The sequence below is a fragment of the Arvicanthis niloticus genome, chromosome 12 (genome assembly GCF_011762505.2).
Source record: "Arvicanthis niloticus isolate mArvNil1 chromosome 12, mArvNil1.pat.X, whole genome shotgun sequence".
Taxonomy (NCBI): Eukaryota; Metazoa; Chordata; class Mammalia; order Rodentia; family Muridae; genus Arvicanthis; species Arvicanthis niloticus.
The window spans coordinates 40,735,894-40,763,466 of NC_047669.1; the positions used below are offsets into that span (position 1 = coordinate 40,735,894).

At 42.5% G+C, this 27,573-nt stretch overlaps 1 protein-coding gene, 1 long non-coding RNA gene and 1 other non-coding gene across 5 annotated transcripts; 1 reads left to right on the forward strand and 2 right to left on the reverse strand.

The window, feature by feature from the left end:
* Positions 1-3,296: 3,296 nt before the first annotated feature.
* Positions 3,297-7,398, reverse strand: Trmt10c (tRNA methyltransferase 10C, mitochondrial RNase P subunit). The gene is given in 3 exon segments (XM_076943020.1): positions 3,297-3,709; positions 3,711-4,865; positions 7,210-7,398. Coding segments are annotated over 2 exon segments (1,242 nt in total). The 5' UTR covers positions 4,845-4,865; positions 7,210-7,398; the 3' UTR covers positions 3,297-3,601.
* Positions 5,318-5,452, reverse strand: LOC117718386 (small nucleolar RNA SNORA70). Its single transcript, XR_004608068.1, has one exon. It is a non-coding gene; the product is annotated as a small nucleolar RNA SNORA70 (small nucleolar RNA).
* Positions 7,399-7,436: 38 nt separating the features above from the next.
* On the forward strand, positions 7,437-20,158 carry LOC143444068 (uncharacterized). Of its 3 annotated transcripts, none has more exons than XR_013113604.1 (5): positions 7,437-7,558; positions 12,914-13,141; positions 17,782-17,828; positions 18,769-19,000; positions 19,778-20,158. It is a non-coding gene; the product is annotated as an uncharacterized LOC143444068 (long non-coding RNA). The 3 variants fall into 3 exon arrangements; XR_013113605.1 differs by having other exon boundaries at positions 18,929-19,000; XR_013113606.1 differs by having other exon boundaries at positions 7,456-7,558; positions 12,981-13,141.
* The last annotated feature ends 7,415 nt before the right edge of the window (positions 20,159-27,573 follow it).

Sequence of the window (27,573 nt, forward strand, 5' to 3'; positions counted from 1 at the left end):
AAGGAAACATTCTAAGTAGAAATAGGAATACATGGAGGTTAGGGGCGCTTACTGCTCTCCTAGAGGACGGTTCAATTCCCAGTTGGGTGGTCTACAGCTTCTTGAAACTCCAGGTCCAGGACATCTGACAACCTCTTGAAGTCTGTAATATGAGTTCACACTCACTTAAATATATTCACATGCTCGGGGGGTGGGCGTGGGGACCCGCTACACTCAAGGGCAGTAGCTCTTTCCTAAGGGAAAATGGTAGTTTGGTCTGCTGCAGTTTGGAGATCGGTCGGCCTTGTGTCTATCCTACTCTACTCGTCCCTTCTCTAACTACGTTTAAAATCTGCCCCAGCCCAGCTCCAACGTTCGGAATGGCTCTGAACTTGAAGTTACTCTCTTAGTATTTTTCAAGGAATTTTCTTTAGACCCATAACTGTCTACTGGTTAAATCATCCTGTTCTTTCAAGGTAAAAGTATCCTACTGTTAGAGTTTTATCTTAAAAGCTAGTGCCAGTCTTGTCTCTTAACCTACACAGGCACAACGAACCGAACAAGAGTTGTCTTTTAGCTTTCTCTGCACTTTCCTAGCACTGACATTTGTCTTTTACTGAACAGTAACCACTGCAGGCCGCTTCTCTTTCAACTCCTGTTAAGTCCTGCCTCTCCTAGAAACCTTCAGTTGATTCATTTAGTGTCGAGTGAAATCCATGAAGTAAGTATGCTACAGCCTCATCTGTTTCTTTCTTCTCTATATCTAAGCCCTCTGCCCAAATTTGGTCAATTACTAGCCTGTAATATACAATCAGTGTTAGAGAATATAGTATAATCTGTCCTCCAAGCAACACTGAGAGTTGCTTTCCACGGAGCTGCATTTACATCTCCGTAAAATATCAGTGGGCTATGGGTGTACCTCAGTTGGTAAAGTGCTTGCCTAACGTGCAAAAACCATGATAGGTTTCATCTCCAACACTGCATAAACGAAGTAGTCTAATTCCAGTACCTGGGAAGTGGAGGTAGGATGAGCCTGAGGTGCATGAGATCCTGTATCCAAATAAACAATACTAGTACCTCTTCAATAAGTGATCATGGGATAAAGATATCATCCTTAGCTACACAGCTATTTCAATACCAGCTTGAGCTATATGAGGGCCTACCACCAAACTAAAACAACAGAACAAAGTGGATGTTGGTAACACAGGTTCGATATTGAATCATCCTGTTATCTCAAGATCAGAGTTTGGGTCCCTGGTCTTCACATAAAGCTGGGATGCCTCTAATCCTAGTGCAGGAGAGACTGAGACAGCAGGACCCCTGGAGTTTGCTGGCCAGCCAGTCCAGCCAAGTCAGCCAACTCTAGGTTCAAAGACACCCTGTATCAAAAATTAAAGAGGCACCAGGGATAGTGGGCCATGCTTTTAATCCCACACTCAGTAGGCAGAGGCAGGTTGATTTTGAAGGCAGTGAAAACACATCTCAAAATAACTAAGACAGCTCATCTGCACATGCATGCATACCCACATGTACACACACATCAACATATTTGCACAAAGAAACCCTAAACAGCAGCCACTTTTCATAGCATCTTGTTTTGGAGGTTACCTACAGAAAAGCTGTTCAGTATTTGTGAATGAGTAACTCAAGCTTCAAACAGAGGATGGGAAGTATTTACCTTAAGAGTAAGTAGTACGGTAGTTTGGTAGGGACTCTGTAATCTAAATTGAAGTTCTCAGTTCACTATTTAGCACACAATTATATGCAAGTGACCAGGAAACTATCATATAGTGGTAAATTCCTGTTTGGTTCACCATTTCACCTATATGGCTTTCCACGATATTATTTAAGACTCTCACATTTCTTGTGCTATTAATACCAACACCTGGGAGGCAGAGACAGGTGCATGTCAGTGAGCTCAAAGCCAAAGATACACCACAGACCCTTTCTCGGGGGGTAAGGGGATTACACATCACCCTAGATTGCTGTTTTCTCATGTAATCTTGGCTGGCCTCCAATGTGCTGTTAAGCCGAGGCCTTGATTCTCAGCAAGACCCCAAAACCCAAACCATGTGGCTGGGACCAGAAACATGGCTGAGCCATCAGATTCCAGGTTCAGTTCCCATAAACCATATTGGACATTTTACAACTTACCTGTAACTATAGCAAGGGTACACACACAATATGTAATATATATTATATATATTCAAGAATACACATTAAGTAAATAAAAATAGTAAAACTGTAACTATCTTAGGAGGGTTTCTATTGCTGTGAAGTGACACCATGACCACAGCAACTCTCATAAAGGGAGACATTTAAGTGGGGCTGGCTTACAGTTTCAAAGGGTTAGTCTGCTACTGTCAGGGCAGGAAGCATATTGGCATGCAGGCAGATATGGTGTTGGGGAAGGAGCTGAGAGTTCTACATCTGGATCCAAGAAAGGCCGCCATATTTGTGGCTTGAGATCTGAAACTTCAAAGCCAACCTCCTAGTGATGCACTTCCTCTAACACGGCCATACCCAGCAGTGCTAATCCTCAAGGACCTATCTGTGTTTTTTATTCAGACAATAACTCCTAAGACATGTTTAAAAACCTTGTGGCTGGAGAAACAGGATTTCCTAGAAATGTTATCCATACAATAAGAACTATGTATTTACCAAGTATTTTTTTTCAGCTTTTGTATTCATGTGTGTATATACCTGCATGAGTTGTGTTAACCATTTTGTACAGGTGCCCTTAGAGGCCAGAGGGTGTCAGATCCACTGGAACTGGAGTTACAGGTGGTTGCAAGCCACCCGAAGTGGTGCTGGGAACTGAATTTAAGTTCTCTGCAAGAGACCACTAAGACATCATCCCAGTCCAGATATATTTTTGTCCTAAAAAATTTGTTTTAACTCCAAACTTAATTTTCATAGTATTAGGAAATCGCCTAACATGTCAGGGAAAGCCAGGTTTTGGACAACCAACATTGTTATGCAATATACCTTAACTTAGTGCCTGAAACATGACCAGTGTTGTATACAGGCTTTAATTTCATGATCACAACTTCAAATTTAAAAATTTTAATCTATTTCCTCATGAAAGAACAGTTTCTAACCTGGATAAAGAATATGTATAATGGAGCCAGTCATGGTGATACATGCCTGTAATCCCATCATTTGGGAAGCGGAAGTAGAGAATTAGGGCTGAAGCTTGCATAGGTTACTAGAGACGTGCCTTCCCTCCCCTCAAAGAAAAACTCACAAAAAAACCCAAATCAACCCTCAAACCAAAAAGGACAATAAAGTCTGATATTCAAAGAATCAATCAAAAATAAATGCTATTAACTTTTATTGTGTTCAATTCTAGATTAATCTATAAACTTCTGATTGTTTTTACAACAAATAAAGCATACTTTCAAACTTTTGCTGACACTTACGCCTAGTCTGTCCTTGTAAGACAGACAAGACTACACAAAATCCTGTCTCAAAAAAGCAAACAACAGCAAAACAACAGACAAACCTCTACTGACAGTCTAGAAAGACTGCCTTAAAGATGGAATTCCATTTAGGAATAAGTAAATTCTTTTAACTGTACTTCCATCCTGTTTACTTCTTACACTATACTGTCTCCCTTAGGTCACCTTTTCCACTTGCGTGCATTTAAGGAGCCTTTTTGAAAAGAACTTAAAGTCTTTGTCTTCTTCAGTTTCCTAAAAGCTTCCTGAGAATGCTCAGAAACCTCTAAAATACCCAGTATGCTTTCTCCTGGGAACAAACTTGAGAGCCTCTTCCCAGTTACCAGTGTTTTTCAGGCAGAGCAAAATTCGAATCATTTGATCTAAGGTGAGATTTTTGTTACCAACTTCCCACTGTAAATATTTATCTAGTGGAAGGCATTCTGTTGCTAGATTTAGCCGTTTAGCCTTGGCTAGGGACATTCCTGTCTGTGTAGCTTTATCAACAAATGATCCAATTATATAAACTTTATCATGCTTGAAGGTAGTCATAACATTGGGAGAATCTGCAGTTAAATATATAATACTGTCCTTTGGAAATAAATCAACAGGAGACTTTTCTGTTGCTGTTAAGAGCAATTTGTCCCATTTTTCTCGATAACGTTTAACTAACTCTCTATGATAAGCACTATCTATTTTAAGATTGCAGAAATAAATGTGGAATGGATCAACATTTCTTCTGTTCCACCCTTCACTTTCTAAGAGTTGAGAAACAGTATTCTGCAGTTCACTTGGTTTCATGTAATTATCATAGGCCATGTCAAAAACCAAAGGTTGTCCAAACTGCATAGCCTGGATGCCTTTCCAACCCAGTGCAATGTTGGCCTGTCGATCCCAGAGTCGAAGAAACATGAAGTCCTGTTGTTCTCCCGTGGTGGTCTCCAGCAACCTGGCCCTTTTTGCTTCTTCCCTGGCCTCTGCTTTCATTTCCTTCTTTATTTGCTTCGCTTTTTTCATCTTTTCCTTACCATACAAATACCTTAAGTATTTCTTTTTGGCTGATTTAGAAGCACATTCCATAAGGGTTTTGAGTTCTTCTTCAGTGATGTGTTCTGGTACTTCTTTGCCAAGCAGTCTCCACATCTCAATTAATTCTCTGGTTGCAGTTAGGGAATCTTCATCTTTGTCTGAGACCTCGGAAACACCATCTTCTTGAATGCTAGACTTCATTGTAGCTTTCCACCCATCCAATTCTAGCTGCTCAGGAGGGGATGTGCTGTCCTTATTATGACAGGACAAAGAAGGTATTTTGGAAGACATACATCTCTGCAGAACTCCTGAATATAAATTACTTCTCTTCCTATGAAAGGTATATGGCACCAGACATCTGGCAAAAGGTCTTAAGAAACGGATAGTCACATTCATTTTGAAGAAATGTGAGGAACCCTATAAAAGAAAAATAAAGTTGAAGATTTTAAAACTTCTTTACTATGCAACTGGTCTCCACCCCCACACATTCTGGCAGACTGAATGAGATCTATTAGTGAACATGATTGTTGGGGTATAGGCCTCAGCACAGCGGGAGTGGAAGCCCGCTGGCCACAGACATTTTGGTCCTATACCTGTCAGGGACAAGCCACTTCTCAGCTACCATGGCTTTGAATTTATCTACATTAAACTTGGTGAAGTCCCATTTCTCTAGACTATAGATCTTCTGGCTGTCAGAAAGCTGAAGTTGGCCTCAGTCACACACTCCTTATTCTGTAGATTGCTGTGAATAGACTGACCAATGTGCCACTGGCCACCGTGCCCTGAGACTTCCCAAAGAAACCCCCAAATACTTGTGCAGAGCCTAGGTTGGAAATAGTATTGAAATGACACATGACTATGCACCTGAAAACTGTCTCCAAGGTCCCTTTGGGCAACCTGCACATTCAACAGGCTGCATACACTACCAAGGAGGATGCTGTTTGCAACCATTGCACACCAGACTCCCATGAGAAAAGGAACCTGGTCGGCTTAATTGGCTGCAGAAGGCAACTGATTTCTGAAGTACAGAGGGAAACCTTTGAAAGTCTTAGACATTGCACACCACTAATTCAACTCCTAAGCTTGTGATCACTTACTGATCTTTTTTTTTTTTTTTTCTTTTCTAATTTGTGAGACAAGGGTCTTGTTATGCTGACCAAGGTGGTGTCAAACTTATCATCCATTTGAGTGATCTGCCTCAGCCTCTGAAGTAACCGGTACTATAGCTATGCATCACCACATCCTGCTCAACGTTATTTTATAGTAATTTCAACATATTTTTAAACAAAAGGTCGACTCAAATACCCTTTTTAGCTTTGTTTTGGAACAGGCCTAAATGATCAATGTAATTACATAGGAAACTTATATGGCAATTATAGAGTTGAGAACAAGACCCTATAATCTCCTTCAGATACACATCCAATCTAGAGATCCTTTATGAAAGCAACAATGGAGACAAAAAGCAGGAAAGTTACATAAGAGGGCACCTGATTTAAAAAACAAACAAACCAACAAAAAAAAGCCCTAAAGGGCTGCCACACAAATGACTGTTTTGTGCTTCTAAAACAGAAATACAAGGCAGCCGATTAAAACAGACAATAAATGCCTCAGCTCAGACTTTGTAGCAGATATTATAAAATAAAATGTACAAAGCTGGGACAAATATAAAGGCTCTATAGTTTTATCTTGAAGAACTGGGTGTCCCACAAGGCAGTGAAAACACTTAGTTTGTGAACTGATGTAAAATGTGAGGAAAAAAGAAATTCCTGAAGGCTCCCACCCATCTTTACCTTCTTGTCTGCCTCTGCAAACCCAACATGTCATCTGCTCTGAGCAGATGCACGAATGCACCCCTTCCACTCCAGTATGTGGTCTAAGTGGGTTTTTGCAATATCACCCTTTACCTTTTCAGCTGCACATCTTCTTCCCCACTTTAGAGCAAACAGTCCTATTAGCTTTTCATAGCACCCTTTGCCTATGATAATACTTGTTGTTTTCCCCACTAGGCGCTAAAGACTATATTCCATTAGGATAAAGGCTGTGCCTATACAGTTAAACGTGGCCAGCCTGGTCTACATATTGAGTTCCATGACAGCCAGGGATACTGTAAGACCCTTGTCTTGAAACACAAAACCATCCAGACGTTAAAAATTTTTTAATTTAAAAAAAACAAACAAATAATAATAAAATAAAAACTGATATCAGACTTTGATAAACATTATTTAACTTAGAATCCTCAGGCCCGGAGTTTGTCAAATTTATCATCTTGGGCCAGGCATTATTGTAGACCTTTCATCCCATGAGACCCTGTCTCAACAAAACAAAACAAACAAACAAAAAAACAGTATAGTTGAGTTTTGCCTTTGTAACTAGTAGAAACAGTAGAAAGGAATTTTACAACACCATATAAATTAAGACTTAAAAAGAAAAAAAAAATGTATAGGTTCTCCACTCTTTATCGCAGGCTGACAAATTCCAAACAGATCCGCCTCTGCTTCTGCCCAACCACACTCATTATAACAACCAAAATTTAAAAGGGTTTTATTTTAAACTTCTGTGTGTGCGTAGGTGAAGGGGGCAATTATGTGCACCGGCATGCCGATGCCCGGAGAGACCAAAGGCATGGGGACCACCTGGCCAGGATACAGGCAGGCTGAACCATCTCTGTAGCCCCGGACAACTTACAGGTTAAAGTGCGATACCGGAGACGATTTTGGTTAACGCGGCTTCTGCTTCAGGTAGTGCAGTACTAACGACTTACTCATCACAGCTTCCTCTCGCCTGTGGTTCTTAGAGGATACGTTTCACAACCTGCATCCTGGAAAGCTAGCGGTCTACCTAGCACCAGAGAACCGGCAGCCTGCTGGTACCCAGAGTGCAGCCCAGGGAAGAACAGCAGGACCCGGAGCTGCAGGATCCGCCTGCACACCCGCACGGGGACCTAGAGAAGCCAAGGGTTTCCGCTGCGGCCGCCGGAAGTCCGGAACCACCGGATGTCCCGCCTCTCCGGGTTTAAACCTCTCTCTGGCTGAGGTTTAGTTCGACTGGCAGTTTGTTTCCCAATCCCATCGCGCATAAAGTCTGTCTGCGAGCTCCCTGACTGGCTGCCCGTGAGTCTCTGTGAAAAGGTCGTTTTGAGTTGACTTGGGGGCTGGTCACCGATGCCCTGCCACCCAGTTTATTGCGTTGTCGTTAGAACTCAAATCCTAACAGGCTCTCAGCTTGATTACTCTAGTTATGCGCATGTTATAACGAAACCATATGACTTAAGTCTTAAAGTTCTATTTTAGAATTTAATTCTAGGCGGGCTTTTAATCCCAGCGTTTGGGAAGCGGATCTCTGCGGGTTCGAGGCCATCGTGGTCTTCAGAGCGAGTTCTAGGATAGCCAAGGCTACTCAGAGAAACCCGGTCTCGAAAATCCAAGAAAGTAAAAAGAAAATAAGTTTAATTCTAAATCTTGATTGATTTATTGCGAGTACCTGCTACGGTATGCACGTACTGTTAGACATCTCCGCGAGCTTAGAACAGACCACACAACAAACGGTTGGGGGGCGGGGGGGGTTATTCAGGAGATAGGGCAAAGGTTGTGGGAGAGGAGTATTAGAAGAAGATGGAAGAGAGGAAGAAGAGAAGTAGAGGCCGGCCATGACCACGTGGAGAGAAGCTAGAGTCAAGAGATCAAGAGAGACAGGAGAGGGGCAAGTAGTCTCTTTTATAGTGGGCCAGGCCTACCTGGCTGTTGCCAAATAACTGTGGGGAGGAGCATACCTGGCTGTTCTCCTGTGGAGGTGGAGTTTAGACAGAATAGTAACACACACCATGTCACACATGTGGAGAACAGAAGACAACCCTCGGGTATTGGTCCTCAGAGTCAAATAGATCAAATAGTCAAATAGAGTTTGAGGACTGCATAGTCTACTAAGGCAGTTTCAAGCCAGCTAAGGCTACCTAGTAAGACACTGTCTTAAAAAAAAAAAAAAGCTTGTTCGGTAACATTTGAGATAACAGAAACCAGTAAAAGTAAAAAACAATTCTCCAGAGCTAAGGGAGAGTCACTGTCTTCAGTTTGTCAAATTCTTTCTGCAGTACATCATGCTAAATTAAGGGCTTCGTCTTCTGCTCTGAGGTAAAGTAATTGTGAAAAATGTACAGTAGTGACAGACCAAATATTTGACAGGACAATCAAGAGCTCATGCCTTTAATCCAGCATTTGAGGGTTGGAGGAATACCAATATGGAGGAAAACCTTTTACAACTTGCCCAAGTTACCAACTTTTACACACAATAAACGTCCAGAAAATTATCCTGGCATGAGGTAGACATGAAGAAGCCATATCTCTACCTCCTGTGACAACCCAGGAAGTAAACTGATACTTTCTGTCATAACCGGTACCAAATGGCCAGGACAGATTAATAACTGACGGCGTCACTGGTTTCGAAAAAAATCATCTCTGTGTATATGTGATGTGTATATGTGAGTGGAGTGTGAGTGTGGGCACACACATGTGGAAATTGAAGGACAACCTCAGGGGTTATCCTATCTTCCACAATGTTGAGGTAGGAATTCTTTGTTGCTTGCTACTACATATACTAGGGCCTGTGAGCCCCTGGAGAGTCTCTTGTCTTTACCATCCATTTTCCAGTAGGAGTGCTACAATCACAGATGTGCACACTAACGTGACTAACGGCTCAGTCACCGAGCAATCTCACCAGCATAGCTGTATTTTTTCTTCCCTGTTGGTAATCTGAGATCAATCAGAAAAGGCCGAATATATACTCCCAATCCCTTGGGATATTCCATGTCTAGTAAGTTCACCCAGAAGATATGTCAAAACCCTCTGTCCCACTGTAAGGTGTTTTCTGCTCTTCTGCCTTTGAATTTCTTCCAAAACAATTATGGTTGCCCACTCCTTGATATAGAACGCTCAGAATAAATGTTTTTTTTTTTTTCCTTTTGTGACTGTTGTTTCCCAGCAGATATTTAGGTAGTCTCTTAGTTAGGGTTACTATTGTTACTGTAGTGCCAGGGAAATGTTAATGATCACCTTAAAAACCAGACAGAACCCTATCTGATGTAACTCACAGCAGGATCTTCATTCTATTCTAGCTAGCTCAGCACACCCCTCCCTCCCAAACACTCCACTGTCACGCAGGATGGTTTTGGTGGGAGGAGAAGCCCCGAATGTCTTATCAGGGCCAGACTTTATCGTAAGCAGCAAGTGGGGGAGGTGAGTGTGCAAGCATCTAATTGAAAAGGTACTTTCCATAAGGTCATAATTATGACCTTTACATAATTGGCTGGTACTGGGAGTCATATCATAAACATAATTTCTGCTCCCCTCTGCATTGTTGGTCATTAGTCAGTGGGTGGGCTTGTAACCTGGGGGTGCAGGTTTGTTAGGGGAATAACCCGGAGACTCTGGTCTTATAAAGGGTGTAACCTGGAGACCCCAACCTTGTTGGGGGTTAGCCTAGAGACTGGAACTAGGCTCCGGTTTTGTGTGTGTGTGGTGTGGGGTGGGTGGTCAACTTGGAAACTAATGCTAGGTACCAGCCTGTTAGTTTACCTGAGTTCAAACTTAGATCATGGTTCTCTAAAATGGAGTATGAACTTAAAAGAATTGGCCTCTCGTTACAATTAAACACTATGAACAAAAAGCAAGCAGGTGAAGAAAAGATTTATTTGGCTTAAACTTTCACGTGTAGGAATCTATCATTAAAGGAAGTCAGGATAGGAACTCAAGACAGGAACCTGGAGGCAGGAACTGATGCAGAGGACATAGAGGGATGTTGCTTGCTTGCTTGCTCCTGTGGCTTGCTCAGCTTACTTTCTTATAGAACCCAGGACTACCAGCCCAGGGATGACCCTACACACAATGCGCTGGACCCTCTCCCATCAATCTCTAATTAAGAAAATGCCCTGCATATGGAAGCATTTTCTCAATTGAAGTTTGTCTTTTCCAGTGACTCTCACTTGTATCAAGTTGACATAAAACTAGCCAGCACAGTAAATTTTGTTGTTAACTGAATGGCAGGTTACAGTAGTGGGAATGTGTTGGGAACGCTAAGGTCCTTACCCTCCCAGATAAACACTAGGGAAACCAGGACTGAACAAAAAGAATTATCTCTTCAATGGGAGAGATATATAACCTGTTTTTTCCACCCAGAAGACTGGGAATGGAGGTGGTTAATAACCTGCCCATCTGTGCTGTCTATAGAGCTAGGCCATTGCAACCTCTCACAAGCAGGACTGGAATTGGCTAATACCCTAAATGACTGATAAACCATTTGTATGACTGACCACACCAGCTCCTTCTCTAAGCCCGTAAGATAACACTTTTTTAAAAATTTACATGATTAAGTATTTTTTAAAGATTAATTTATTTATTTTATGTATATGGCTATACTGTAGCTGTCTTCAGACACACCAGAAGAGGGCATCGGATCACATTACAGATGGTTGTGAGCCACCATGTGGTTGCTGGGAATTGAACTCAGGACCTCTGGAAGAGCAGTGAGTGCTCTTAACCACTAAGTCATCTCTCTCCAGCCCTCTCAAACCCATCTTTATAGAAGAAGTGACATGTACTTTGAGGAAAGTTATGATATAATTATGCCTCCTTGTACCAGGAAACTTTTTTTTCCAAATTGTACTATAGTTAAATATGCCTAAAATAAACTGTCCAGTGGCAGACTCTAGAAGTTTGAAGCATCACTGGATAATGAGTCCTGTTGAACAGGACTCCCTTCTTGCCTCAGGTGGATCTTACTGCCTTGACCCTGATAGTCAAATAGACCCCAGAGGAATGAAATATGAATCAGGCTGTGTAGGTTACAATCAATATCAAATATCACTGCATGTAGTTATTCTGATGTCTGAAAAGAGAAGGTAGGCTGACTTACCTTTTAATTTAATTTAATTTAATTTAATGTGTATTGGTGTTTTGCTTGTATCTGTGTGTGTGTGTGTGTGTGTGTGTGTGTGTGTGTGTGTGCACCATGCACATGCCTAGTGTCCAAAAGGACAGAAGGCCATGCTGAATCTGCTGGATGTGGAGTTACAGGTAGTTCCAAGCTGACATATTAGTGTTGAGAGTTGAACTTGAGTTCTCCGGAAGAGCAGTCAATGCTCTTAACCACTGAGTCATTGCTGCAGCCCTAAAGGCTGGATTCTTGAGGGAAGAAATTAGGGGAAAAAGATGAGGCTTTGGGCATTTAAATGAGTTGCTCTAAAGACAAAAACAGAGCAAACCAAATCATTGTGTCAGATTCCTTTTACTATAATAAATATTACAATTGCTAGGCAGGGATAAAAGGGTTATTTCTAGCCCATAGTTGTGATATTCTGATCCATGATTAGGCAGTTCCAATGCTTTAAGATCTCTGGTAGGAGTGTCATGTGGATGGCAATGGCAGGAAAAACTCGATGTGTGTGTATCTATTTTTTGTGTACATGAATCAATCACATTTGCTTCACTTTACTTTGGTTGCATGGATGTGTGCAGGCACCTGTTTGCACATACATGTGGAGGCAGAAGGACAGCCTTGGCCGCTGCTCTTCAGGAATATTGCCTGCTTTTTATTTCTGAGATGGGATCTCTTTTTCAGCCTACAACTCACCACACTGGGCTGGCTGGCGAGTAAGCCTCAGGAATCCCATCTCCATTTACCCACTGCTGGGATCAACAGTGTGTGCTGCCTTCTTGGCTTTTGTTCACATGGCTGCTAGAGATCAAACTCACACACTCACACTTGAGAGGCAAGTGCTTCACCAACCAAGCCAGGCCTCAACCCCAGAACAACTCAGTTTATGACCAGAAAGTAAAAGAGAAAACATAGACCAGTCCCACAGTTTCCTTTAATGCCCATCTCAGTGGTCTAAAAACCACCCGTCAGCTCCTTTCTCGGAATTTCAATCACCCCCAATAGCACCAAGCTAAGGGAAAAGACTGTAAAGCATGGTCCTGCAGGGAGGACATTCCAGATTCAGACTCTTAGGAACCATAAATGATTAATTTATTGAATGAATTAATGACACAGACTCTTGAATTATTGTTAAAAATATATCTCGTATTACTTACTTTTCTTGTTGTGTTATGACAAAGTAGGTAACAAAGGCCACTTAAGAGAAGGTTTACTTTGGATCAGTTTGCAGGAACTGTCTTAGTTAGGATTCTATTGTTGTGAAGAGACACCATGACTACAGCAACTCTTGGGGTTTTTTTGTTTGTTTGTTTGTTTGTTTTTGAGACAGGGTTTCTCTGTGTAGCCCTGGCTATCCTGGAACTCACTCTGTAGACCAGGCTGGTCTCGAACTCAGAAATCCATCTGCCTCTGCCTCTCAAGTGCTGGGATTAAAGGTGTGCGCCACCACTGCCCGGCACTACAACAACTCTTATAAAGGACAGCATTTAATTGGTGTTGGATTACAGTTTCAGAGGTTCAGTGTGTTATTGTCATTTCAGGAAGCGTGGCAGGCTTCAGGCAGATGTGCTGCTGGAGAAGCTGAAAGTTTTACATCTTGATCCACAGGCAGCAGAAAGGAGACTGTGTGCCACCCTGGGCATAGCTTGAGCATTTAAGACTTCAAAATCTGCCTCCAGAGTGATATACTTCTGCCAACCAGGCCACACCTACTCCAACAAGGCCACACCTCCTAATAGTGCCACTTCCTATGGCTAAGCATTCAAACTGTAAGTACAGACCAACAAAGTGGGGTCAGCAAAGTGACAGGAGAATGAATTGTCTGGTCACATCACCTCAGTCACAAAGCAAAGAGACAAATTCCAGTGCTCAGTTCATTGTCTCCTTCTATTCAGTTGGGCCCCAGCCTAGAGATGTACTACCCACAATCGGGTAAGGCTGTCCCTCTTCAGTTAAGTCTTTTCTGAAAACACTTTATAGATGCATTCAGAAGTGTGTTTCCATGGTGATTCTAAATCCATTCAAGTCAACAGATTAATCATCACAGCTGGTTGGTACAAAAATTCTGTGCTCTTTTGAGTCTCAAACTCTTTGGTTTATTCAGGTTCTGTGCTGTAAAAAATATCGTTTTCTGTGCTAAAAATAAAAAGGATACAGGACATGTGAAGCAAAGAATTTTCTAAACTAGCTATTTTGCTTATCTAGAGAACACATAAAGAAAATATTTCCTGGTAATGAACACAATACAGTATCCATTTTTTCTCTTGCAGGTTTTTTGTTGTTGTTGTTGTTTGATATGTGTGTATCCAGTTGGTGAAGAGACAATTATTAGGTGAAAGAATGAATGTCAGTGGGGCTGGAAAACAAAATTAGCACAGATAGAAAAAAGCTGAGTGGGAGGAGCAAGGTAGAAATTATCTTGTAGAATAAAAAGGGAGACATCTTTTTAGAAGGCAGTGTCTATGCAGTTCAGACTGGCTGGGCTAAAACTTGCCATTCTCCTGTCTCTACCTTTCCATATAGCCAAGATTATAGTCCCATAGCATCAGGCCTGGTTTAGACAATTCTTTTTATTTTTTTTAAGTGTGTGTGTGTGTGTGTGTGTGTGTGTGTGTGTGTGTGTGCATGTGTTTTGGTTTGTGTTGGAGAGCTCTGCTATTGAGGTTGAAGTCCACAATGTCCCAATAGCTCTTCAGGCTCAGCCCAAAATGGAGGACTCCGTTTCTCAGTGGGTTTCCCTCTCTCTGCCTGACCTTACCTGGAGAGTGTCTCTAAGCACAGATGCATGGCCTGATCTGAAGAATGACCCTGTGCATGACTCAGCACAAGTCTCGCTGTAGCCTCCCGCCTGTATAATAACTATGTCGTGTTATGTATAATATATGTCGTGTTATGACCAATCAGCTCTTTCTCCCCATACCTCTAAGAGCCTTTATGTACCCTTGAAACAATAAAGTAGAGCTGTCTCACCAGAAGTCCTTCTGTCATACTCACGGCTGTCTGAGGCTGTCTGAACCCTGCTTGACATTTCTGCTCCCTTGGCCCTCATGGGCTTGTGGTCAATGGCCCCCCCAAGGAGTAGGGCGATCCACAGGTTTATGTTCACGTTCACAGGATGTATGCATGTGAGTGTGCGATTGCAGGTGTCTGCATTAATGCTCACAGAGGGGGAAAGACAGCATTGGGTGTCCCCTTTATCATTTTCTCCCCTATTTATTTGAGGTAGGGTCTGTCTGTCCTTGAACTTTTATGTCTGTGGAGACACAAACAAATATACATTCATGCCAGATAGGGCGCACACAACAGACAAAAATTCAAATATCAGCAAATTCTGACTTGATGAACCAATGAGTTTTGTTGGTGTTACTTAAAGGAATATTGGTGAGATTCAATGACAACTGCATTACCGTAGCCCAGCAGAGACAGCTCATGAAAACTGGAAACTTGGAGCTCACTCCACAGCTTAGTCAGCTTAACAGTTTGGAGTGTCTTCCAGAGAGCTCGGTTGGTCTTCCCAGCCGAAGAGTGTCTCTCAGCAGTCCTTACTGCTTATATATGCTTGTGAACATATGTAAAAAACACACACACACACACACACACACACACACACTATATATATATATATATATATATATGCGCTTGTGAACATATGTAAAACACACACACTATATATATGCTTGTGAACATATGTAAAACACACACACACACACACACACACACACACACACACACGATTAAAACAAAACAATCAGCCAACGAAAACCAGGACAGATTACAACTAGGAGTCTATATTGAAAGATATCTAATTGCACCACCTAGTGGAAGCATAAGTAACATACACTAAAACCTCTAATTGCCTAGCTTTAATAGCTGCTTGGGAATGGGACTTAAGGCATTCTTTTGGGGAAGTGTGTGTTTGCTTGACATAGGTTCTCATATACCTGGTCTGGCCTCAAACTTGCTATGTGGATGAGGAAGACCTTTGGCTTCTCATCTTCCTGCCCCCACTTTCCAAGTGGTGGATTTACAGACATGTGCACAATTATTGGTCAGGGTCTGGACCTGGTGGTTCTAGGTTCCTGGCCCCTTATTCACAGGACTGAAATAGGGCTTTGTAGGGGATAACCCTGGTGTTGTTTGCATTTTGATGACAATTCCGATTCCCCAAGAGGTGCTGCCTGGGACTGTGTGAATCAAGCAAGTAACTTCCTGTAAACCTTCCCCTAATGAATAAAGAATTCTAGGAGCCAATTACTGGTCGAGGAGTAGGTGGGCCTTCCAGTTAGTGGAGAGGAAGAGGAGAGGTAGAAAAAGGTGTGTTTGGCTTTTGGACAGGAGACAGGTGAAGGTCAAAATATAGGCAGCGGAGACCCCCAATTCAGGTGGCAGATCCCAATGGATCTGCTACTGAAGGATTTAGCTGAGATTTCAGAGCTCCAGGTCAGAGTCTGCAAAGATGAGAACAGGCTGACCTGCCCACGGCTGCTCTGCCGGGGTAACATGGACTGCCTTATTAATATTTCATGCAACAAATGACATCCAATGTGGCAGGCAAGAATCCACTAGAAATTTAGATTCTTAGCTTATAGTTAGAAATTTAGTTAGAAATTTGGAGGTTTGGCGAGCCGAACAGAGAGTTGAGTCGTGTGTTGACTCAAGTGCTCAAATCTTGAAACAAAGAGGTCTCTGAGGTCCCCTGCTGTGAAAAGGGACAAGATGGCTTCTCTGAGTCTGAGAGCCAGAGAATGGAAGCTGCCTACTTCTTGTGGCATGTATTGATTGAAATGTGAATTTATAAAATTGGGATTATTTGCTTTTAGAATAGATATATATAGAGGTTTTGTCTGAATTACATGGGGAATTTCACCTATGGTTCGGAACTAGGATAGGGAAAATTAGTCACTGACTCCACGTAGAGAGCAGTGATAATCGCCTGCTATGAACAGGTATTGATGGATGTCTGTGGCTCCAAGTAGAGAGCATAGCAGATAGATATTATAAAAGGTATTAATAAATAGAAGTCTGTGACTCCAGGTAGAGAGCATAACAGGCAGATAGTATATTAAATTCTGCAGGAAACTCATTCTTTGAACGTGGCCTCCACAGGAATTTTGAGCTAATTTCCTGGCATGACAGAATAGAGAAGGCCTAAGAATAGGCACATACAGTATTTAGTTTACTTCATTTGTTTTGGATTGTTTTAACTTTCAAAATGAGTGTGATTTTGAGATTTGTGGTTATATTATCCTTCTGGGAGAGAGGTCAAGTTAAAGGTTTTTCTGGTTACTGGCTCAAGGACATGCTATTTTGGGAGAAAGATTTTTGTCTTTGCATTTTTAGAAAAGGTGATTAGTATCTATACATCTTCCAGAGTTATATGGATCGGATATGACAAAGGGATACGCCCCCGAAGACTAGATTCCAGAGAATCAAACAAAAAAAGTTATCTGGAGGATACTAAAATTTTATTTTGAGATTTGTATATTACAGACTACACAGCCTTGGTGAGTGTCATTGTCAGACCCGCTGAACTGACCTGCTTGAACTCCTGGTCTCAGGGACTTTCAGCTGGATCCAGTGAGGACACAGGCATCAGAGACTTAAATAATCATTGATGTGGTCTTCTTAAGACCAACCAACTTCCCATTTTCCCTACCTTTCCCCTCCCTTCAATGATATCTCAATGCCCATATTCAGCTGGAAATAGTTTACAAAGAGTCCCCAGTACCCTGGACTTGGGGGCCTGGAGATGGTTATTCTAAGTTGTTTTTCTGGGGAATTTAGAAATGGTCATAATTTGAACAGGAGGGAAACAGCTAGAATCGATTGTGTAGTCAGAATCTCATTTTGTAGAAATCTTTACAATAGTTACTAAGTTGAAGTCATAATTTCTTATTTTGGTACAGAATTTATTTTGATGCAGAATCAAGATTTTCATTGCTATACATTTCTTATTGATATAAAAAATTTAAAAGTACAAGGCTTGGACCCAGTCCTTCTATAAATGTCATTACAAACTGATCTGAGATGACTAAGCCTGTGATTAAGGGCCAGATAGCAAATTCATGGCTTTGAGTTTATTATTAGGGTATTTTCAAGATATTTTAATTAGAAACAGCTGAGAGTAGTTAACCGCCAACAGTCCACATTACATAGATAGATAATTCTCAAAAACATCAATCCACAGAATGTGACTCTTTTTTTTTTTTTTTTTTGAGACAGGGTTTCTCTGTGTAGTCCTGGCTATCCTGGACTCACTCTGTAGACCAGGCTGGCCTCGAACTCAGAAATCCACCTGCCTCTGCCTCCCAAGTGCTGGGATTAAAGGCCTGCGCCACCACTGCCTGGCAGAATGTGACATTTAATGTTATTTATTCACTTGTTGATGAGACAAATCTACTCCCAACAGTTCCCCATTCGTGAATTCAAAGAAGCCGCTGAGCATCTTACCTCCAGGTAAGGCTGTACCGTGAGAATAAATTGTAAAAATGAAATTTTAGGTCTCAACATGAAAGATTCTTAGGTTCAGAGTTTCAATTTACACTCAAGTGTTAGCTGCCCCTGGGGTGCATCCTAGGGACTTGAACTAACATTTCAAAAGAACAAAGGACCCAAGATAGAGGCAATAAAACACCTGGGTAAATAGTCACTTACAAGAATTCTCCCGGAGCGAGATACAGATGTAAATTGGGAGTAAGATACAGATGTAAATAGGGACAGAGACTGGGAAGGAACCAAGCTTGAGAACTGATGTTAAAAATCAGTCTTTGAGCCGGGCAGTGGTGGCGCACACCTTTAAAATTTATTGACCTGGCCGGGTGGTGGCGGCAGCGCATGCTTTTAATCCCAGCACTTGGGAGGCAGAGGCAGGTGGATTTCTGAGTTCAAGGCCAGCCTGGTCTACAGAATGAGTTCCAGGACAGCCAGGGTTACACAGAGAAACCCTGTCTCGAAAAACCACACACACACACAAAAATCAGCCTTTGTAGTTATTGATGAAGAGGTAAAACTGCTTTTATGAGCCTTGTGAATATTGAAATATAAAACGGCCCCCCAACTCTGACTCAGGACTGTCTTTTGTCTGCATACAAGAGAGTCCTGGTGCACCAGTATCAATAAACCTCATGTTATTACATGAGTCCTGCCTGTGGGTTCTCTGTGGGAGCATGTCCCTTGGTTTTGGATACTTAGAGTCCAACAATACATGGTGGCTAGGTCACCACCAGGCAGAAATTGCCTGTCTTTTCTGCAGACGTGTATCGTTCTTGAGAGGACAGAAGTTACAGGTTAGGACAGCTTAGTTCTGTCAAGACAGAATAAGCTAGTCCTTAATAATTCCTGTTTTTCTTTCTTTCTTTCTTTTTTAAATATTTATTTATTATTTTGTGTATATTAGTACACGGTAACCCTCTCCAGAAGAGGTAATCAGACCCCATTACAGATGGTAGTTAGCCACCATGTGGTTGCTGGGAATTGAACTCAGGACCTCTGGAAGAGCAGTCAGTGCATTTAACCACTGAGCCATCTCTCCAGCCCCCAATTCCTGTTTTTCAAAGTCTGTCAGATGATCCTGGGCCAGAAGGCCGAAGACTGAAGCTTCAACTTCCTGACTTACTGGGGCTGTATAGGTAGGCAACTGTTTCTGTAATTTGTCTCAGTTCTGGAAGCTGTGTTAGGCTTTCTGTATTTTCCGATAATATCCTCTGATGTCTGATGTGGTTGAAAGACTAGTTATAGTCTCATATTCAACCCAGGCTATTTAGCATTGAATGAATATATTTGAGAGGATAGTTTTCAGATGGTATACAAGGTAAACCAGGACATAACATAGATTTATAAGCCTTTTTAAAGTTAGGATAGATAGCAGAGTGTTCTATTAATTGACAAAAAATGATGGGCTGTTAGGTATATTTTATACTTTATAAATTACAAAATGGTAATAGTTGTGCTCAATCTATATTTGAGAAAAGAGCCTTTTAATTGGACAAAAAGGGGAAGTGTGGATAGCCCTGGTGCTGTTTGTATTTTGATGCTACTTCCGATTCCCCAAGAGGGGCTGGGATGAGGAGTAAATCACTACTGAGGTGACATCCTGTGAACCTTCCCCTGGTGAATAAAGATTACTAGGAACCAATCACTGGTGAGGAGTAGGAGTGACTTCCAGGTCGGAGAGGGAAAGAGGAGAGGCAAGAAAAAGTGTCTTAATTTGGTTGGGACACAGGTGAAGGTCAAAATGTAGGTAGCGGAGAACCCGGTTCAGGTGGAGGATCCGTTGGATCCACTACCGGAGGATTTAACTTAGAACAGCTTACAAATTAGTATGCTAGTTGCTGTGCCCCCCCCCCCCCCAGTTGTGTTACCTGTTAATTCTGAAATAAGTTTGTGTTGTGTTTTCCTTCACACAGCGACTCAACTGAGTTCTAGAGAGAATGGTCTGCTGGCAAAGCATGTGTTTGCGAGAAGTGTACCCCAAAAGGCCATGGATTTGGAAGCGTGGGCTGGCATGGAAGTGACTTACCATACAAACTTAGGTGAAGAGATTCCAGAGCTTCCTGTCAGAGAGTCTAAAGATGAGAACAAGCCAGCCTGCCCGCCGGTGCTCTGTCGGCATAGTATGGATTGCCTTATTAATATTTCACGGTACAGGGCTTAGACAGCTTTCAAAATAGCAAGAATACTTAAAGGTTTAAAACAGTTCAGAATATGTTCAGTTGCAAGAGGAGTTGTGGGCAACATGAAGGAAGATACTCAAGGGTCTGGATTAAAAAATTTATCTTTTACATTGATTGGTGTGTGTGTCTGTGTGTTATGCATATCTTCAAGCATATATAAGCAAGTAAGGACAGACACACACAAACACACACACACACACACACACACACACACACACACATTGTGAAAGTCAGAGAAAAGCTTTCAGAAATCACTTTCTCTCTTGTACTGTTTGGGCTCTGTGGATGGAGCTCCAGCTGTCAGGCTTGGTGGCTTATTTTAATAGGGTTTATGAAAAAAAGTTTGTCTACTAGAGCATAGTTTGGGTTATTCTATATTTTATTTTTTTTGGCCCATTTTATTTTGTCTGTGTGTACAGTATGTGTATGGGGATGAGCATGTTACAACAGCACCATTTCCCTGTTCACTGAGCCACCATGATGGCCCCGTTCTCTATTTTGACTGAAAGATTATGTAACTATTTCACAAATGCACATTTCTCGTAATGCATTTGATTTTAATCACATGCATGTCTAATTATCCACAAGGTGTAAGATAGCAAAGAAGCTGAGTATGCTGGTGCATGCCTTGTACCACAGCACTCAGGAGGCAGAGAAAGGTGGATCTTTGTGAGTTCAAGGTCAGACTCTACTACAGTGTTCCAGACTAGCCAGGAATACAGAGTGAGACCCTGTCTAAAGGAGGTGTGGGTTCTTCCTAAAACTTCACTTTGAGGTCCCTGCTTGCCTTGTTGTGCATATATCCAAAACTACTTCGGGCCAGATAGCTTCTCCTACACTAGTACTGGGGATTATTTTTGAATAGATGCTATCAAAATTTGATGACCATTATTGGGAGGAGAAACTTATTCCTTTGGTCCGAGCTCTCTGGATAATGTTGAAGATGACCTTGAACATCTGATCCTCATATCTACAACTCTGGAGTGTCGGAATTCCAGGCATGCTCCCATACTACAGAGAAATCAAATTTTAAATCGAGAAGAAAAAACAAGGAGCAAAACAACTAGTGATTCCAAAACAGCAGCACCATGATCCAAGTCCTCTTTCAGGAAAGATCACATTTAAATAAAAATGGAGATGCTTTTACGGAGGAATAGGTGTATCCTTTTCTGAGTCTGGCCTCATCTATAATATAATTTTTTAAAAAGGGGCCATCGAAATGGCTCAGAAGTAAAGGCACTGGCTGCTACTCTGACAACCTTAGTTTGATCTCTGGGATTCCACAGTGGTAGTGAAAGAGTTAAAAATTTTCCAAAAACTAACAGGCTGAGCAGAACCAAGAGTGCAGGTCAGCTTGGTCGTGAGCTCTGTGTTTCTTTCTTTCTTTTTTTTTTTTTTTAATTGTTATTTATTTAAACCTATATCAAATGTCTTAGAAAGAAATTCTCTTTATTATATTTGTTTTTATTACAATGCACTGTGTACGTATTGCCAATTAGTTATCTGCTTCTTGTATTGTTTTAGATAAACAGTTCCATTTAATGGGCCCTTTTATATAGTCTCCTGTATCAATATGTTACTCAGAAAGGCTCACATGTGTTCCTTAATAAGTAGTCTATTTCCTCACACATTGCACTGAAACTCCTACAAATGACTCTTTTGATCTTTCAGTATACAATAGAAATGGTTAAATAGCTCAATAACCATTGTGTTTTGAACACCTGAATTTTTTGAAGATTTATTCAAGAATCATTTGATGTACATCCAGTAGAAGATCACTAGCTCACCTGAGCTTCAAACAGTACACTACAGTAATGCTGTTACTGGCTACTGTGATTCCCACCCATAGAGCCACTCAGAACTTTAGCTCATGATGCGTCCAACTCATATTGATGCCCAGAATGTATACATAAAAAGATCACATGAATCTCCAGAAGATAGCTATAGACAGGTTCACAGTAAATCCCAGGAGCTCTGTGTTTCAGGAACTTGACTGACCATAAGATAGATGATTACGAATAGGCTCTTGAGAATAGCCTATACAAAATGTTCCCCATGACTGTTCCTTGGACCCTGTCACAAACTGAATAATGGGCTGGGACTTTCCACAGGTACTCTCCAATAACCCCCTTCACTCCCCTTGGGTTGTGGTTTCCCCCCTGGGTTGTGGTTTTTTACTTGTGGTTTTTGGTTCTAAATTCCCTCTGTCTCCAAAGCCCAGGGGTCAGACCCCACTGCCCCTGCGTGGGTCATGGGTCTTGACTTCAGCATTCTGATCAAAATATACCTCCTGCTGATTGCATCAAGTTCAGTGTCTTGTGAGTTATTGGGTGGCCTCGAATTCCTGAGGCTTGGGTGAGGTCCTCCCTTCATGGGGGCCTTACAGTAGGGGGTGAGTACTGATTTCCTAGGTTGTTCTCTGATCTCCATATTTCTCTCCCACCCCATGTAATACAAAACTCATTTAAAAAAGTAAAAGGACCCCAGAAGGAAATTTACGAACCCTTTTATTAGAGCTTAAGAGAAAAAGAACAGGGCAGGTAAACAGAGAACCCCAGCATCTCCCAGGAGTTAGGAAGACGGAGAAAAGAATGTTTTCTAGAGTCAGGGATAGAGGATAGCATCAGAGGGAGGAAGGGGTGGGCTGCAGGGAAGTCTTCAGAGAAATTGAAGAAGTCAGAATGCCAAGGAAAGCATGCTTGGGCTTTTGGATGGCATCTGAAAAACAAGATTGAAGGAAAAGGAAAAACTGTGCTTTATGAATTAGAACTCGGAAAAATGGGAAGGCTTAGCTCTGAAGATCTGCAAACAACCGCATCGAAGGAGGGGCCTCTTTAGTGTAAAGACATTGACTCATTAAGGGAATAGTTACTCCTCCCACATCCTTATCATGTCTTCAGTAAAAACAGCAATCCTGAGGGTTGTCTCCTGCCCAGATGATTGACAGATCCTGTGGTATTAGCTCCCACTTAGATTGATTTTTCTTATTTATGTGCATGTGTGTTAGCCTATGTGGGTTTATGTTCACCACATGAATTCAGGAGCCCAAAGAGATCTGAAGAAGAGGTCAGGTTTTCTGGCAATAGAGTTGCACATGGTAATGAGCTGTCATGTGGGAGTTGGGAACCAAACAGAGATCTTCCAGGGCAGTGGATGCTTTTGAGCTCTCTCCAGTTCCTATATTAACTTTGTTCTCATCCGACAGTTCTTATTTTATTCAGATAGCACTCTTCAATTCAAATACAAGAGCATTCAAATAAGAAGTCAAATAAAATCAGATGTGAAAGACTGGTCTTCAAACATCACAGTCAAACAATGTCACCGTTGTCTATGATCTTTCTGATATAAAACCACACCCATACCTCAGTGGGCACCACTCAGCACAGCCTCCTTAACCATAAGCTGCATGAAACTATCAGTTTTAGCACTTTGATTTTTTTTTCATCCTCTAAATAGCTGTAATGATCTGGTTGGGGCAACCACTCAACCTCAGTGCAGTGTCAAAATGTAGCCAACTGGGGTTTCTAGTGAATCACAGCAACATTCACCAGTACCAGGGCCTTCTCCTCAAGGTTATGGATAAATGAGGCCATGGTCTAAGGTGGAAGATGGACTAACTCTTAAGAGAGGAAACAATAGTAAGTGATATTTTAATCTTTAGGACAGAGCAGCATGTCATGTCTTAGGTCAGCCAGGTGGCTCAGCGAGTTGAGGCACTGATTACCAAACCTGGTGGCACAAGTTTAAATCCCAACGCCCACATATCAGAATAAAATAAATAATGTCTGGACAACTTTTGTGTCCATATATAAATACACTTTGTAATAGTTCAGTTAAGAAGGTTATAAATCATCACCCATATAAGCCAAATAAGAGTCCATAATTTAAGCTACTGAGAGCAGGCTGTTGCCACACAGAACTCTTGGTACCAAAGCTGCAGAGGTGCAATGTTTATAAAGGCAAAACCCACAATGGCTTCCTGTAGGGTATAGGTTAGGGGAATCTTGTAATATGCTTTTGGCAGGACACAGCAGTTTTTTGGTTATACATTCATCAGTTATCTTAGTTACCCATCTGGGCTATGATCAGGGTCATGGAAACGTTCAATGTGCTATCAATGTGGATGCAGTTATGGGGACTTGTGGGGCTGAGGTTGGAAGTATGCCTGAGTAGACAGAAAATGGAGTCAGAGTAAGATCTGAACACAATGGCATTAATTACCTCCATCACTTCAACGAACACCCAAAATAAATAAATGATTTTTTAAAAAAAATCAATATAGCTGGAGAAAATTACCTACAGCCAGATCATATGGAGGCATTTTCTTAACTGAGGTTGCCTCCTTTTAGGTAACCCTAACTCATGTCAAGTTGACATAGAACTATCCAGCACAAATACAAATACTCATTATTAGGTGATTTTTGTTTAAAAACTTCCATTGAGGCCTGGTGACACGCATCTTTAATCCCAGCACTCTGGAAGCAGGGGCAGGAGTATTTCTGTCAGTTCTAGGCCATCCAGGGCTACACAGTGAGACTTGTTTTGAAAGAGTTAAAAAATTTTAAACCTTCCACAGATGGAGTCAAGAGTGCAGATCAGCTTGTTCTGCACTCTGGGTCCTAGGAAACTAGCTATCCACAAGACAAAAATAGGTAAGATAGGAATTCAGAGCTGAGAATTCAGGTCAGCGCGACCGTGCATCATGGGTACCAGAATCTAAAAACTGACCATAAGATAGATTGAATAGGGTTTGACCTGGGAGTTCAAGTTATCATGCCTGTGCACCCTAGATACCAGGAACAGAACTGACCACAAGATAAATTGGATAGGATTTGATTCTATGAGATATTTCCTCATGACTGTTTCTTGAACCTGGTACGGAAGCTGAACACTGGACAGATGCTTTCTATAGATACTTAATCATGATTTCTCCCCTCATCTCCCTGGGTTGCAGTTCCTCCTTTAAAAGGTCTACCTCTTCTCTAAGTGGGGGTCGTACTTCATTGCTTGCCTTTGCGTAGGACAGGCTTGAAGTGCGGCCTCAACATGTTGAAATCAAATATACCTCGTGTTAATTACATCAAGTTCGGTGTCTTGCAGTTATTGGGGTGGCCGTGAATTCCCTTTGACTGAGAGGGAGTTTCTCCCTTCCTGGCGGGCCTTACAGTTTCAAATGTTAGAGATAGGTTATGGGAGTAAAGAAAGAAACCACCATTCTAATAAAAATGTTTGGACAAGGCAAACTTGACTGTGGGAAAGGGTGAAAGGATAGCTTGGTTTCTGGTGGAGCACTGGCTAGAGATGGCCAGAGACCCAACAGGTATCCCTGCAAGGGATGGCATACATTTCACCACACTCCCAGACTCCAGGCTCCTGACACGAGGGAGGCCGAAGACCTCCGTTGATCCGAACCTTTCAGTTACATAGGGCAATGTCCCTACAGCCCCTCCCAAAGAGAGGTTTGTGTCACCTAACACAGGTAGAGGGTGTGACTACAGGCCTCAGAGCCTTAAGAGATCTCCATATTAATGAGATACCTAAAGGCCAGAGGGCATAGCCAATTAAGCATTCTTCCCCAGACCCTCCTCCCTCCTTATTTAAGTCAGGCTTGCCTTGAGAAAGGGTGGGTGGTACAACTTCATCCACTTTCTGTCATGACAATAAACCTTTTAAAACCATGGACTTCCTCATGTCTTTGGGGACCCTGCAGTGGGGAACCATGGAGAAGGCCTTTGACTACCTAGCCGCTGCTTAATCTCCTGCTAGAAGACTTCTCTATGTTCCAGCCATGGAGCCCTGCTGACTCAAGCAAGCTAGCCAACCCAGCCAAGTGAGTGCCATAACCAAAGTCTCTACCCACAGGGCGCTGCCAGAGCTTCTCCCTCTTAACCCTCTTGGTTGTGGGACAGTTCAGCCTGTATGCCCCCTCGAGTCTCAGTTCTTCCACGGCTCCCAGTAGCATCTGGGAGCCCAAAGATAGAGACCACTAGTCTCCTGGTCAGCTGCTTCGGCCCCAGAGACCCCCACTCAGGAGCTATGCCTCCGTGGGACTTCAGTCTGAGACCTCTCCATGCCCGGGCAGAGCCCTGAGGTCTCTCAGCCCAGGGTCCACCCAGTGCTGTGTGAAGTGAACTCAGTCAAATTCTCTCGGAGCCGAGGTTCTAGCTGCCTGGGGCAGCAGACACTCAGAAACCACAACACAGCCCAACAGGACCCACGCCCAGTTGAGAACTACAGCCCCACACCTGACTTCATGAAGAGGATGTGGTCAGAAGAGCAAACATATTGAGAAAGGAAGTGAATTTGATTTATAGTGTAATTTAGGTGGTGACCTGTGTCTTTCCCACTGGTGGTGTTGGGACTCTGAGCATGTCTTAAGGTTTTACTGCTGTGAACAGACACCATGACCCAGGCAATTCTTATAAAGGACAACATTTAATTGGGGCTGAGTTACAGGTTCAGACGTTCAGTTCATTATCAAGGGGGGAAAAATGGCAACATCCAGGCAGGCATGGTGTAGGAATAGCTGAGAGTTCTATATCCTGTTCCAAAGGCAAACAGGAGAAGACTGGCAGCTAGGCTTCAGCCCCGCAGTTACCTGGCAACTGCCAGGAATGTCTGACTTACTATAAAAGGGGCTGCTTGCCCCCTCCTCTCTCTTGCTCCTGCTCTGCCCTCTCTCCCCTTCCCTCTCTGTTCTCATTCCCCTCCCCGCTCTTTCCCCACATGCCCATGGCCTGCCTCTTCTCTCTCTCTCTCTCTCTCTCTCTCTCTCTCTCTCTCTCTCTCTCTCTCCCTCTCTCCCTCCTTTCCTCCCTCTCTCCCTCTTTCCCTTTCTCTCTCTGCCTTTCTCTGTCTCTACTACCCTCTCAACCCCCCTCCCCATGCCCTGAAAAAACTATTCTATACTATACCATCGTGTGGCTGTTCCCTGAGGGGGAAGGGATGCCTCAGCATGGGCCAGAGGAGGCACCCCCTTCTCCAACACCTGACTACCCATCCACCAAACATAGTCCCTCTCTCCCTTATCTTTTTATAAAATACAACAAGGACCAGGGTATCAACGCCCACTTTCACAGTGCCACACCTACTCCAAAAGGCCATACCTCCTAATAGTACCATCCCCTGGGTCAAGCCTATTCAAAACGTATGTTTGAATAGACCACATAGTCTTAATTCTAGTGGCTATTCTGAAAAGAATTGGCACACATGACATGAGAAGGGGAAACTGAGTCCTGGAATACATCACAATCCTGGCTCCAGCTGGGTGGAAAGATTAAATTTCTCTAAACGTCATACAAGGTGCGGGAGGAAAAGAAACGATGTAAATTTCTTGCTTTTGTGTGAGAGGGGGCACAGGAAGAACAGTGGGAGAGAATAGTGGGGATCGTGAGACAGTTACAGATGGCAGGTGCAGGGGCAAATCCTTGGCCCCAGGTGTGGAGCTGTAGGACAGCCTGGGGCATAGCATAGTGCAGGAGTAGGGAATGCGAGGGGCCAGGAGGCTAGGTAGGGGCAATGGTATTTGT